Below are 14,626 nucleotides of genomic sequence, written 5' to 3'. Positions count from 1 at the left end.
GACGCGTTTCAGAAAGGCGGGGCATAGAGGAGAAACAATAATGTACAGTATGTGGAAAATAATGTTTTTTGAGCCTTAAACCGCATAAACACATTTCGTTACACCAAATACACAAAATAATGTTCTTTTTAGCAACATCATATGACCCCTTTAAAAATAGTGATGACTGATGAGGAGTAATCCAGTTTTACTTGTGAATAAGGCAAAAGCTTTACTGCATTCTGTTCTTCTGCCACTAGAGGGACCAATTCATCTGTCACACTAAATATATCAGATGATCAGAGAGTGTAAAGACAGTTCACTGAGCTGAAGTACCCTGTGCACACTATCACTGTCTGCTCTCTAACCTGTCTGATCCTGGTTACATCATCAAACTTTGAAGCTGTACTGCTAGCTGTACATGTTAACCTGAGAAAACCCTACTTTTTGCATAACAGATCCCTCAAAAAGTTTTGAGCAAATTTCACAAGCACTTAAAGGGTTAGTTCACCCAAAAATGAAAATTAGCCTGTGTTTTACTCACCCTCAAAGCATCCTAGGTGTATATGACTTTCTTCTTTCAGACAAATCCAGTCGGAGTTATATTAAAAATTGTCCTGGTCAAGACGTTCAGACGCCTCTGAGAAATGCATGAGCAAAGGAAACAAAGTTTCCTTACTTTAGCAAAGGAAAACTCCTCTTGGCTTATATCGAAATCCTCCGAAATTTTCTTTGCAAATCTTCATTTTGTGCTTCTAATTCGTGAACGCGTTTTCTTTTGTTTTGTCTCGACATCTTACATCATCCACCGGAACGGCTTCCGTGTAAAAAAGTGTTTATTACATTTGAAATATGGATATTTATCTTACAAAAATGCATGGATTCACTACAGGATGCCTTTATTCACCCCCCGGAGCCGTGTGAGGGACGTTTTATTACGGATGCACGCACTTTATTTCACGTGCTCTGAACTGTTGACAACCAACACCCGCTTACCCCCATTGAAAGGTTTGGAGGGGCCAGGACAATTTTTAATATAACTCCGACTGGATTCGTCTGAAAGAAAAAAGTCACATACACCTAGGATGCTTTGAGGGTGAGTAAAATACAGGCTAATTTTCATTTTTGGGTGAACTAACCCTTTGAGAAAGAAATTTAGGAGAAGATGAATCAGTTCTCAAGTGACTTAACCTGGTGATCACCTTAAACCGGGTGTCATCTACATCCCTGACCCCTCTGAAGTAGAAATGATCTCCAAGACTGAGGACAAAGTCCAGACCTGAGCTCTTAGCGATTCTGCCCAGTTCATTGGCCGTGTCGAACTCATGCGGCGTGTAGTAGGGGTACATAGGAAGTCCACCCCAGTCTCCAATCCCAACAAACTTCAGAGAAGCTGAAGAGAAACAAAACATGCAGACATAGATTTTATATCAATGCACATTCAACAGACTCAAAGTCAACCAATTTCACATTTGATCACATGAAAAATTCTTACTGAACCAGTTTGTCTGCACTAGTAATCATGTGGCTGTTTCCTGATATTTTAACGTTTGCAGTCATACAGATCATTAAGAAAATAATATCAGAAATACTCTACCTTGTTCATTCGCCTGACATGTTGTGTAGACCGTCTGAAGGCAGGAGATAAGAAGGAAGGCCAGCCACGCCATATCATGCCTTCAGACTGCTGATCTGATCCTGCAAACGGTCACAGTGTAAAAGTGAAGTTACAGGTTTGAGAGTCACAAAGACACTGACAAGCCACAAACAGCTTAACACTCAATTCTCTGCACCTAAAGGGAAACGGCATGTGGTTTATGACAAGCTTCCTGTTTTGAGCCCAGAGTGAAAGAATGAAGCACATGATGGCCAACGATACAAAGTAAACAAATGAATGTTATTATCGGCTATCAGAAAAAAAGAGATTAGAAATACACCACCACCACTATACTACAATATTAATTGTTGATGTTAATTAGAATAATTTTATAATCCGTTTTAATTGCAACATAATAATTTTTGTAATAACATGATCAGCTAACAAAAGTGTAAAATATAATTAACAATAATTATATAATTAAATGATATAAAACATGATTTAAAATTGTAAAAAATAATAATTGTATAGTATTTAATGTTTAATTATAATTTATAATAATTGTAATATAATGTTCGTATGATCTATCTAATGAGCTTATAGTTATACCAAAGCAAAAGTGCTTCATAATAATAATAATAAAAATAGTTTAATATTTTTAAGTTTAATTATATTATAATTTATAATTATTTTGAATAATAATCTTATTATCAGTTACAAACAAAACAAGAGTAATTCATAATAATAATAATAATAATAATAATAAAGTCATATTAATCATATGAAGTTATCTTTTATTTTCTATATTATTTTAATTAGAACTTAAAATAAAAAAGAAATAATATTCAATATTTTACACATATTTTTCAAAATGTTTTTCTGTGTGTTACTATGACAGCCACAGTTGATCTGTAGTAACATATTTATTTAAAATTCTGTATAGTGATCTATTGGTAATATGCCAACCCTTATCAAGCAGATATGTGGTTTATACGGCTCTAGTTAAGAGTTTACAGTGGAAGCACTCCAGCAGATCTCATAAATCATTAACTTACACTGGATAGCAAGTCATGCAGTCTACACTACAAATCAAATGCAGTCTTTTATGCAGTACCAGTGTGCATTTATGGTATCAGATGGTAATACCATGCTACTTTGATATATATCATGGTACTAAATGATGGTACTATATACACTACCGGTCAAAAGAATGATTTCTGAAGGATCATGTGACACTGAAGACTGGATTAATGACTGCTGAAAATTCAGCTTTGCCATCACATTAAAACATATTCAAATAGAAAACAATCATTGTACTAAGATTTCACTATGTTACTATTTTTACTGTATTTTTCATCAAATAAATGCAGACTTGGTGAGCATAAGAGATTTATTTCAAAAACATATAAAAAATATAAAATTTTCCAAACTTTTGACTGGTAGCCTTCATGTGCAGTGCTGTTTGCATGGTGACACCATAGTCATCACCAAAAAAATGAGATGGATTGTAATTTGAAACACAGTACAGTGAATCAGGTAAATCCAAAATATCAAATGGATTTTCTCAATCACGTTTGACCAAAAGTGCATCTGAGTTTGTGTTTAGAGGTGACTAGAGGCACATTAAAAATACATTGTCATGTGGAGGGTGAAAGGTCAAGGGATTGTCTAATCTAAATGACCTTTCACTTACATTTGATGTGTGTTAAAGATCAACATTCATCTTTTTTTTTAAAGATTTCCTAAAGTAACCAGTTTCATAATGTGCGATAAACCAGTCCAACTGAATTCACACACACACACAAAATCATCAACACAATCTATAACCATTTCTTCAAGATAAAAAAAGACCACTAACAGACTTCGTAGTATCAATATCTCCTTTTTTTAATGAAAACATACAGCAAAGTGGTTCATTTGCTTAATGTGTGAAGTGCTACAATATTTCTTACAGTTCTTACATAACAACCATTCCAGATTCCTTCCACATCAAGAAATGCCAACAATGCTGGAGTAAACAAGTGCATAGGCAACTTCTCATCGATTACAGACACCGAACGGTTATACAAGGCTCCCTGGTTGTCCAAATGACCATACCATGTAAAGTGCACCAAAAAACAACTCGCACACATCCAGACCACCCAACCACGCTGCAGTGAGCACGAAAGGCCACTTAGTAGCTTAAAGAAATGTTTAGCTGATGAGAAAAAGGCAATATTAGATCATTATTGTGTATCTAGCATATTAAACGCTCAGTTCAGTCCAGTGCCATAGATTTGTGTGCCCCTATACAGATCAATTTCATTTATTAACAAATTAGTGCACAGACACAAGACGTATTTCCTTGGTACATGCACCCACGCATACTTAACGGATGTCTTATAAATTGAACTGCTTAAATTACAAAATTATATACAATCACTAAGGACAAAAGTAGTGTTAATAAATCTCTAAACACAATTTCATCCCAAAAAGGTTATAGATGATTAAAAACAAACTCCCTAGGTTGGCAGGCGACTACTTAAAGGGACAGTTCACTCAAAAATGAAAATTCGGTCATCACTTTCTCACCCTCAAGTTGTTCTAAACTTTTACGAGATTCTGTCTTTTGCTGAACATTTGAGAAGATATTTTGAAGAATGTTTGTAACTAAGTTGATGGTCTTCATTGACTTCCATACTATGGAAGCCAATGGCTACCATCAAATGTTACCTTATTTTGCTTTAATCGGAAGAAAGAGTAAATGATGACAGATCTTTCATTTCTGGGTGAACTATCACTTTAAGAAGTGAACAGTTAGGGGCCATCACTACGGCTGCTGATAGTATAGTGCAGTTGTTTTTCCTCTAAGAGCCGAACTCCACAGTTTCAGGGGTGATGGGTTTGAATTCATAGTTTCCTCTTCCATCCATATGGAGGTAGTACTGAAAAGAAGAAAGGACATTTTGTGCTTAAGCATACGGCGAATGTTGGTAAATATTGATGATGGGGAAGCAGCGCTGATCTCACTTTGTGATGCTTCCACAGGGACTTTCTGTGAGAGACTGTGAACAGGGTGATGCCAACCTGCCGAACAAGAACAATAAACCACACATTCAGAGAAACTTTAGCAAAATGTACAGTAATACAATGGGAAAATCTGTGTGTTGTGAGGTTCAGGCACCTTTCTGCAGTGACTGTAGATGTAATCCTCTACGTCTACGCTCACAGCACTGGTGCACTCATCCAGGATGGCAAACTGGGGTTTATGGTAGAAGAGTCTGGCCATCTATGAGAAAAACCATCATTTTATAAACCTATAAACATCTAGGAATTTCAACATCATTTCAACATTTCCAGTATTATTGTAGGTCCAAAGAACTCTTTATACATGTTAGAAAAACTCTGACATCTCCCACCTAACTGCTAAACAAACAAAGTACAAAGTACAAATTAAACAGACATTTTCTGAGTCCATGGATGGGAAATCTTCTTATAGCTATGGTAATTCTGATGATTCCAACTTGATGTGACTCAGTCTAAGTGCAGTAGTGTAATGGTACTGTCAAAGATCTGGGCTTTAACACAAATTGTGAAGTGGTTCAAAATCAGGATGATAACACGACAACAATATAGCCCTTATCAGTGCCTTTGACTTCTGTTCAGAGAATTGTCCCTGCAGTTACTGTTAGTCACTTTGCATTACTGTACAGGACTTTCTTTGTGGTTGTTAAAAATGTCTGTTTACCGCCATTCTCTGCTTCTCTCCTCCACTGAGCACATCCATCCAGTCCTGAACCATGTCCCACGACCCCTCTCTTTCCAAAATGTGACCTAACTGGACATTATCCAGGTATTCCTTCAGCACCTGTCACACAAAACAGGTTGATGGAATGATAAGGGATTATTATAAAATAAATATAGGTGATCTGCACGTTACAGACTTTTTAGAACATTTCAGATCTTAAAAACTAGTTTATAGTACCTGGTCAGAGATGCCTTTCTTCTTTTGGTCCTCATGGGTGTCTGGGTAGATCACCTGATCCCTCAGTGTGCCGAGGGTCATGTAAGGCCTCTGAAAACAGACAAAAAAAGGCAAGCTATTCAGCTTTTGTGGACCATTCAGATGTTCTGCCATCGGTAAAGTGGGTTTTGTTCTATAAAAATCTGTTTAAAGTTTCACCTGAGGGACGTAGAAGAGCTTCCCCCTCTCTGGTTTTGTCAAACTCCCACCAAACAGCGGCCATAACTAGAGAGAGTCCGAAAACCCAACATTTAGCAGAAAATATGGAAGAATTTTTACAGGGAACCAAGAACAAGGGCAGAATTCCAGTCTAAGAATCGCAGACATGCTCACCTCTCCAAGAACCCGGAAAAGTGAACTCTTTCCGCACCCATTGGGACCACACACCAAAACATTGGCTCCAGATTTCACCTTTGAAGAGCACACGCATTAACTGTACAAACATTCCACCCCTGACTAAAAAGTAAACAAGATTACTGTGAAATAAAATTTTTAAATAATACGCAACAAAGTCACAATTACAAGATTCAAAGTCGCAACTATGAGAAAAATCGCAATTGTGAAAAACGTTGCAAATGCGAGAAGCAAGTCCACAATTGGGAAAAAAAGTTGTAATTGCAAGAAACAAAGATGCAATTATGAGATATAGAGATGCAATTACGAGAAAAAAAAGAAAAAGTTGTAAATGAGATATATAAAAAAAATCACACTACAAGAAACAAAGCTGTAATAATGAAAAACAAAGTCACAATTTCGAGATACAAGGTTGCAATTTTGAAACTTTTTTAAATGTGGGATATGAAATCATATTGTGAAAGTCACAATTACAAGAAAAAAGTTGCAAATGTGAGATAAAAATTGCTGTGAGAAAAAGTTCTAGTAATGAAAAACAAAGTCACAAAGAAACAAAGTCGCAGTTATGAAAAACACAATTATGTGAAACAAAGTCACAATTATAATAAAAAGATGCAAATATGAGATATGAAATCACACTACAAGAAACTAAGTTGCAATAGGGTAAACAAAATCATAACTGCGTTACGTCGCAATTTTGATAAACAATTGCGTGATGTAAAGAGACGTAAAACATGAGCAGCAACAATGTTGCAACTGCAAGAAATAAAGTAGCTATTCTGAAAAACTTTAAGATACAAAGATATAAAAGGTGTAAAGATATAAGGGACAAAATTGTGAGATATTAAGAATTTCTATTTCATTTCTTGCCACTGTACTGAAAATCGATTTTGTAGAAATAATGTGAAACACACCTCAAAACACAGATCTCTAATCAGAATGTCTCCATTAGGTGTAGCCAGGGGCGTGTGATCGAACCTGATGAGAAATTACATAAGCATCGTTGGTTCTCCTAACAGTGAAGCACTCAATCTGAGATTAAGGACTGAAGGAAGCTGCTCTTACTTGATGATATTGTCTACATTGATGATTCTTCCACTTCCAGGTATCAGTGTGAGCTTTTCTGTAGCATCTGTTTATAAAAAAAAAAAATTCAACTACGTAGCTCTTTGAAGTTTGTTTTGGACCTTAAGAGTCTCTGAAGCTCACCTTTCTCTGACAGAGACACCATGGTGCGTTCGTATTTCCCAGAATTCAGCTCGTTCAGGACCTTCATGAGCTCAGTGATGCGTGTGGTGAAGCTGAAGGGAAAAACAAACTCATTTTATAGCATCAAATGTACCAAGTTTTTAATTAAATGGCAAGGAACCAAATAACATAATTGCACATGCTGGTGCACTGTGATGAGGATATATGAACTTTTACCCTGACAGACGCGTCATTTCTCTGCCGGCAAGAACGATTCTGCCCAACGCCTGTGACATACGCAGCAGCATTCGGCCGCTCTGGTAGTAGTCCTGCAGGAGAACATGTCAAGATGAATAATCTTGCCCCGTCTCTCATTATTCCACATGAACATTCAGTTTTGCTCAGAAATGTCACATTACCGAATTTAAATGCATTGTGAAAGCAACTGAGGGCCACTAACTAGGAATAATCACAACATCAGGAGTGAAGTTTTACCTCCAGCAGTTCAGCGTGTGAGCTGTTCAGGTGTCGAGGGTGTGACAAATCAAGGAAAGGACGACTGACGACTAAATACCCAACAACGGTAGCGAAATCTGGAACAAGAGAGAACAAATTACTCATCTTTTACTGCCCATGATCATGCAGATTTTATTTAGGGAGATAATGAAACATCCTCTTACACTTGGCAATAATGCTATCCACCATTCCCATGGAGAAACGGAAGAAGATGAAATTGTGCAGATGATCGACCTGCAAACAAACTCAGATCAGCTAATAAACTCAGATGCAAACCTATATTACATATGTGATCCTGGACCACAAAACTTAAGTCGTTAAGTCTCAAGTCTTAAGTCGCTGGGGTATATTTGTAGCAATAGCCAAAAATACATTGTATGGGTCAAAATTATTGATTTTTCTTTTATGCCAAAAATCATTAGGATATTAAAGGGGTCATATGATGTTGCTAAAAAGAACATTATTTTGTGTATTTGGTGTAATGAAATGTGTTTATGTGGTTTAAGGTTAAAAAAACACATTATTTTCCACATACTGTACATTATTGTTTCTCCTCTATGCCCCGCCTTTCTAAAACGCGCCTTGATAATAACAACTCACAGATTTGTTTGGTCACATACTCACCAGTTTCCTGAAGGTTGAATGAATTGTCTGTTTCTCCCTTACGTTTCCATTGTAGAAGGCAATCTCTTCACTGACAATGAAATAAAAACATAAAACATTTGAGTATGCATCAACATTTGAGAAAGACTAAATTATATTACCATAGATCTACACTGCTAGATAGATACAAGTAAGTACCTGTTTGTGATGAGACGAGAGTTGACGTATCGGTATTCTCCTTCATACTTCTGTTCAGTCACTGTCATCTTACCGATCGGCCTGCGCAGACGGGTCAGGAAGAGGCCGGAGATCAGCAGGTAGGTCATCATAGTGGCGGGACCCTGTGCAAAGAGACCAACAGATTCTCAAAATGTCCAATGACACTGATCTACAGTAGATTTTCACGATGTCTTTCACACTCACCTGAGCACCGATCGCTGTTGTTAATTTGAAAATGTATAAACCGATATCCAACAGGGGCTGGAGGGGGGAATGCAAGAAAAACTCAGCAAATGCTGTTCATTTGAAGAAAAGAAACATCTGCTTTTATTGGGAAAGTACAATGGGTATTTTGGACAAAGGGCTTTCGTACCTTGCTGAGGTTGGAGTAAAGATCCACCACACTGTTACAGAACTTTTCCACATCCTGCGTCAGCAGCTGATCAGCGTTAGCAATGCGGTTATCCAGGTTTCCCATTTTGTAGTACGTATAACCCCTGTGAACCCAAAGATAGTGACACTAGTAACTAGACTTTTACATTTTCTTCAAAAAGAATCACATTTCAAAGCAAATTAACAAATTCAGCTAATTCACAATTTTAATTACACTTCAATCATGACAACTCTCGGAAGATTTAGCATGGTGATGGATATGACAATGTTAATGTATTTGGTCTTGGTGGAACAGATCTGCTACGCTGCTGCTGAATTGCTGCTGCTGTTGGTTATTGCTGTAGTTGTAGATTATTGCTGCTGCTGCAAGCAAGTACAGGAACTTGCTACTGCCAATGCATACGGCGATACGGTGCCGTGAGTATTTAAGACATACTGCTGCTGCACAAATAGCGTATAAAATAACCCCTAGCAGATCTATACAGGTGGAGCTGGGGAAAGTGGAGGGTTTCAGAGAAACTCTGAAAGCGCGCTGCAGGAATCTCTAGTGAATGCTAGCCAGCCATATAAATACAGGCAGTAAGCTCATTGGCATGAACCAATCAGCTTGTGCCAAGTCGTTTAACTCTCTAAATATCATCGGTTACGTTAACAACCAGTCAACTGCGCAATCTAGAGTTTCATGACTGAACTATATATTTCATATAAAAATTTTTTTAAATAAAAATACATATCTTTCATATATATTTTCATTAAAGATTACCTTTTTACATAGTGCTCAGTTATTATTTTTTAAGACTAAAATTTAAATTTAATCTCCAGCAGATCTGAAGTCTTACACACTTGCAATTCTACATGTAGCGATGCCTACATTTAAAATAAATAAAAAATAATATATATTTTTAAAAATAATTTTACACAAAATGATTTCAACTTTTAATATTAGCCATTTATCTGAATTTTAATGTCAATGCATCCATTTTAATAATTCGTATTTTAGTACATTATAACAAACGCCTGTATGAACAATATAATAGTAATGCTTGTTTTGCGAAAACAGCATTTTACTGAGAACTTGTGAAGAATATTTCAGTTGGAATAATGTCATGGTAGTGATGGGCCTTACTTCAGGTACTCATCGTAGAGATGTTTGGTAAGTCGCACGCGAAAGCACAGCTTCAGTTCATTCAGGCCCAACTTCAGGAAGCTGTTCACCAGAGCGATCTGAAAGATTGAGATGCAACCATTTACAAATCTGGATGTTTTCATAGCAACAACAACATCAAACAATTCTTCCATGCTGAACTCTTACTGCTATTAAACAAACGCATTCTAGCCTCAGAAATGTTTCTATGTCAACAGGAGGCACATATTAGGTGGTTATTTGGAAGTTTTAGTTTTAATTTCATAGATTAGACAGTTAATAATCTCAGAACTCCTCTGACTATTAACAATTACTACCAACTTTGATAAAAAGCAGAAACTTACAACTGGCATGGCCGTGATAAAGTTGAATAAGTACTTCTTGAAACCTTTAGTGGATCGACCAATGATCGCACTGCAAACCACAACATGCACACAAACACATGCAAGCATGGTCAGAGTTAATACAGAAGGGAATAAACACACATCCCGCTGGCCTGTCCTTCATGTGCATGAAAAAATGAATGCAAATGATTTCAGAGGAAGCGCACATTCATAGTTACATTAACAAAACACAAATGTGCATTTAAACTGCAGACCAGAGGAGATCTGAGAGGTGAGCATGTGAGGAAACACAATGGACTGGTTCAGTGATGTAAATCACATGACACATCGGTAACGATACATTAGCTTTCACAGCACATGAAGATACAGTAAATTACCCCAGGAATGACAGTCAGGTAGGAATAAAAGTGCCTCTTGAATAGTTTGATATCTCTGCTAATGATTCCACTGTCAAAGATTTAAAAAAAAAAATACAATCAAATCGCATTAAATCAATATTTAACTAGGTGCTTGGTGTATTTACAAAGTGTAATAGTGTTAAATTTCACAGCACTAACAAATTTGAAGTCTACATCCATACGGTACCTTTCAATCATAGTGCCGTTCTGAATCATCCAGACGTCACAATAGGTCCGAGTCACAAGCATCACTGCGATCAGGAACAGGTACCATGTCTGTGACATACAAAAAAAATAAAAAATAATGTGAAAAACAATAATGAGCTGAAATGCTTCACTTTTATTAGCAGATATACATGCACAATATCTTTCAAAAGTTTGAAGTCTGTAAGTTTTTATTTTTTAGAAAGAGGTTTCTTATGCTCACCAAGGCTACAATTATTTGATCAAAAATACAGTACGAACATTAATATTGTGAAATTTTATTATTATTTAAAATAGCTGTTTTCATTTTGAATATGCTTTAATTTCATTTAATTTAAGAATTTAATTAAATGTATTTCTCTGATGGCAAAGCTGAATTTTCAGCATCATTACTCCAGTCTTCAATGTCACATGATCCTTCGGAAATCATTCTAATATGCTGATTTGCTACTAAACTAATATTTCTAATTATTATCAATGTTGAAAACAGTTGTGCTGCTTAATATTTTTGTGGAAACTGCAATACACATTTTTTTTTCTTTGATGAACAGAAAGTTAAAAAGAATATCATTTATTTGAAGTGCATTTTTTGTAACAATGTAAAAGTCTTACAGACACTTTTGATCAATTTAATGCACTGCTAAATTAAAAAATAATAATAATTAAAAAAATATATCTTAATGACCCCAAACTTTTGAATGGTAGTATATAAAATGTGTATTGTTTCAGTTTGGAAAAAATATGCACAAAAAATGCACTCTGACTAGCAACACCAAGAAAATCGTGTTTCTTGGTTACGACATAAATTAAAGGTGATTGGCTATTTAAAAATAGGGAAACCTTCAATTTATGCCTCACCCCAACTTCCTGTTCCAGCAAGAACTCACATGAAGCCAGTTCTCACCTCTCTGCAGAATAATCTTGGCACCATAATCCTGACGATCCGTGAGATCCGGATGAAAAAGAGCTTGTCCACAGCAGCTCTGTCTTTCTTGCCATCCTTCTGCTGGTTTTAAAACACAAGAATTGTTGAAAGTCAAAGGAAACTCATGGAATATAGCGTCACACGGCCAGACTAACTAAATAGTCTTAGATATTACATTTATGCATCTGACATTACATTAAAGCAACTTCCACTGCATTCAGTGTATACAGTTTTTATCAGTTCATGCAGAGATCGATCAATACATTTCTCTTACGTCACTGCTCAGATCATTTGAAGAACCCTTCTTCCTGTTGAGGATGATGAAATAAATCTATATTAATAATAATTACAGTATGTCCAATAACATTCAGTATGAAGCATTACATAAATATTGCAGTTCTTCTGTCATAAGTGTGCTTGATGCTGAATCCCAAATTAAGAGAGTTCAAGGTGCAAGTATGAATCATTCTTGACTATCATGCTTGGGTATAGAATTTTTGAATGCAAACTGTGGCGACATTTGCCCAACTAACACTGTCCTCTATGAAAGAGTCCATTGTTGGACAGTGAGACTGCAACAAGCAAAACCCTGTTCAATAAACGTCATGGATTGCATTTCACTATATGGTCAAGATATAGGATGTGTCTCAAAACCTAGTGAGGTGCCTACCTAGACTAGACAGCTCATTAGGTTTTGACACATGACCATAATGTTGGCCAGGACTCATTTTGCTGTACGTTAGTTGAAACGGGGTCACTCTGACACTGAACTCCATTTGTGAACTTATTTCACACATTAGGTACTTTATGTGTGTTTTCACATACCTGTTCAGTCCAGCGGATTTTCGTCTCTGCTTCAGGAAGTATAAAACGAGTAGGATACCGCCAGCCACAGCGGAGTTCTTGGCTGTCAAGTACTTGCTGACGGCCGCCATGTTTCCTACTGAGACCGGCCCGGACTCGGAGAACAGCGGCGCACTCAAGTCCGGAAGAGAGAGAGAGAAGAGAAGATCCCGTACTCATGACCTCATCATCGCACCATCATCACGGACCTGCGCTGTGTTTATTAACCCTTTAGGAAACAACCATACAAATAATCACTTTAAATAAAATACACGGAAGGAAAAGCCTATTATATCAACCATGTTGAAGTAAAACAAGTAACACTTTCCATTTATTATTTATAAATGAAAGATTATTATTCTCTTTATTAGACTGTCTTACTAGCATATTGTACCTTTACGACTTTGCCTATAGTTCCCCCTAGAGTTTGAAATACTACGTATGGAGGTCGATTTTTTTACGCTTTAAAAACATCGCAAAAATACAACAATACAGATCTAGGCTACTACTACTACATAGCTTTCTATTTCTTTGAAAGCAACAGAGAATTTTTTTCTCAGGTATGTTGTTGGAAAATTTACATTAATGTATGTGAAATTTAACTTATAGCATTATGAGGTTTATTACATGCGCCTCGTTTTTAATATTGTTTTCATACTTTTACAAGATAACATTTTCAAAAAATAAAATAAAAACACAAACTTATGGACATTATAAAATGCTACTACAATAACAGTTCAGTTGTCGTTCTTGCAAGGTCTTTTTTTACTTTATAAATACAGTTTTAAAAATAAATTTCCATTTTATAAAAACAAATTTAAACTTTATTTTGACATTGTCTTAGTTTATTGTCTGCATAATTAGCTTGAAATTTTCTCATGGAATTGCAATGTAAATTTCATCAACAATAAAAAAAAGTTTAAAATGGAAGTTGATTTGAATAAAGTATGTTTTTAGGGAATATATATATATATTTAAAAAACAATCTGCTGTATAAAGACTGCTATATAAGCACAAATTAATCGTACAGGGTGGTACAAAAAACACTCCAATTTTATCTTACGTAGGCCTACTATCGTACATTATGTCACGTGCATTGGTAACAAGGTTACACTGAAGTAAATTCGATCGACAACACATATAAAACACATATTAGACATATAAAACGTTGCTGGTTTTATTGTATGTCATTTTATTTAACATAAACAACTAATTAGAAGAAATCCAAATATAAAAATACACATTTTAATCAAAACTGATTGGCAGCATTGACGCGCGCTCGATTTTTGAATACGTCCTTCCGCAGCATATTTTTTTCAGATTAGAAAAGACAAAAGAGTCGCTTAAGTAGGCTACTTCACTAATTGAAACTCTTAATATTGAGGGGACAGTCACTAATAATCCTCAGGCAATTGCACATTTCTGTGCTAAGTTTTACAGTAATTTGTATTAAAAAAAAAGGCAGCCCGTACTTTCCTGGAGTCTGTTAAAGATTGTAAGACTATCTCAAGAGATGACAGAAATCTCTGTGATAGTGAAATTACTTTATCTGAAGTTAGTAACTCAATTCTAGAACTTAAAAACAATAAATCTCCCGGAACGGACGGGCTTACCGCAGAGTTCTACAGTTCTCTAAAGAATTGTCTCCTTTTTTACTTAAGGTTTTTGAAGAAAGCATACAGAATGAGGCTCTCCCCCCGACTCTCACTCAAGGCTTAATTACTTTAATTCCGAAACCTAAAAAATATTTACTTTTAATTGACAATTGGCTTCCCGTTTCTCTGCTTAACAGTGATTATCAAATTTTAGCTATTATGTTTGCTAAAAGACTAAAATCTGTATTGGGATCTGTTATAGATGAGACACAATCTGGTTTTTTGAACAAAAGACACATTGTTAACAATATAAGGTTGATT

At 35.8% G+C, this 14,626-nt stretch overlaps 2 protein-coding genes across 5 annotated transcripts in view; both read right to left on the bottom strand.

Annotated features, from left to right (window-relative positions):
• LOC107712813 (tartrate-resistant acid phosphatase type 5-like) overlaps positions 1-1,914 on the bottom strand; it is a 5,802-nt gene extending 3,888 nt beyond the window's left edge. The window contains exons 1-3 of the mRNA XM_016518151.1: positions 1,773-1,914; positions 1,577-1,677; positions 1,182-1,372 (exon numbers count right to left, since the gene is read on the bottom strand). Of these exons, the coding sequence (XP_016373637.1) occupies positions 1,182-1,372; positions 1,577-1,649 (264 nt within the window). The 5' untranslated portion in view covers positions 1,650-1,677; positions 1,773-1,914. The remainder of the gene's footprint in view (positions 1-1,181; positions 1,373-1,576; positions 1,678-1,772) is intronic.
• A 1,397-nt stretch (positions 1,915-3,311) lies between these two features.
• LOC107712812 (ATP-binding cassette sub-family D member 3-like) lies at positions 3,312-12,904 on the bottom strand. 4 transcript variants are annotated; one of them, XM_016518148.1, is made up of 23 exons: positions 12,693-12,904; positions 12,142-12,175; positions 11,847-11,948; positions 10,926-11,014; positions 10,718-10,787; positions 9,979-10,076; positions 8,833-8,956; positions 8,664-8,720; positions 8,439-8,581; positions 8,262-8,331; positions 7,802-7,871; positions 7,617-7,714; positions 7,359-7,450; positions 7,143-7,234; positions 6,999-7,065; positions 6,848-6,911; positions 5,913-5,990; positions 5,739-5,804; positions 5,541-5,630; positions 5,304-5,423; positions 4,740-4,844; positions 4,586-4,642; positions 3,312-4,500 (listed from the first exon to the last, which is right to left on the bottom strand). In XM_016518148.1, the coding sequence occupies exons 1-23, from the start codon at positions 12,800-12,802 to the stop codon at positions 4,423-4,425; spliced, it is 1,974 nt and encodes a 657-aa protein (XP_016373634.1). In that variant the 5' UTR covers positions 12,803-12,904; the 3' UTR covers positions 3,312-4,422. The 4 variants fall into 4 exon arrangements, with proteins under 4 accessions (XP_016373634.1, XP_016373633.1, XP_016373636.1 ...); XM_016518147.1 differs by lacking the exon at positions 10,718-10,787 and adding an exon at positions 10,341-10,410 and having other exon boundaries at positions 12,693-12,903; XM_016518150.1 differs by lacking the exon at positions 10,718-10,787 and adding an exon at positions 10,341-10,410 and having other exon boundaries at positions 6,999-7,056; positions 12,693-12,901.
• Between the last annotated feature and the right edge of the window lie 1,722 nt (positions 12,905-14,626).

This window comes from Sinocyclocheilus rhinocerous, unplaced genomic scaffold, assembly GCF_001515625.1.
Source record: "Sinocyclocheilus rhinocerous isolate Xijiao unplaced genomic scaffold, SAMN03320098_v1.1 scaffold1740, whole genome shotgun sequence".
Classification (NCBI taxonomy): domain Eukaryota; kingdom Metazoa; phylum Chordata; class Actinopteri; order Cypriniformes; family Cyprinidae; genus Sinocyclocheilus; species Sinocyclocheilus rhinocerous.
The sequence above is the reverse complement of the archived record's forward strand: the minus strand, read 5'-3'. Positions and strand labels throughout refer to the sequence as shown.

Excerpts from the sequence above, each read along its gene's own strand:
- LOC107712812 (XM_016518148.1), bottom strand. The coding sequence starts at position 12,802 with ATGGCGGCCGTCAGCAAGTACTTGACAGCCAAGAACTCCGCTGTGGCT. Across the intron at positions 6,912-6,998 it reads AATGTAGACAATATCATCAA|GTTCGATCACACGCCCCTGG; the intron begins GTAAGAGCAGCT and ends ATTTCTCATCAG. Across the intron at positions 4,643-4,739 it reads TCTACAGTCACTGCAGAAAG|GTTGGCATCACCCTGTTCAC; the intron begins GTGCCTGAACCT and ends CTTGTTCGGCAG.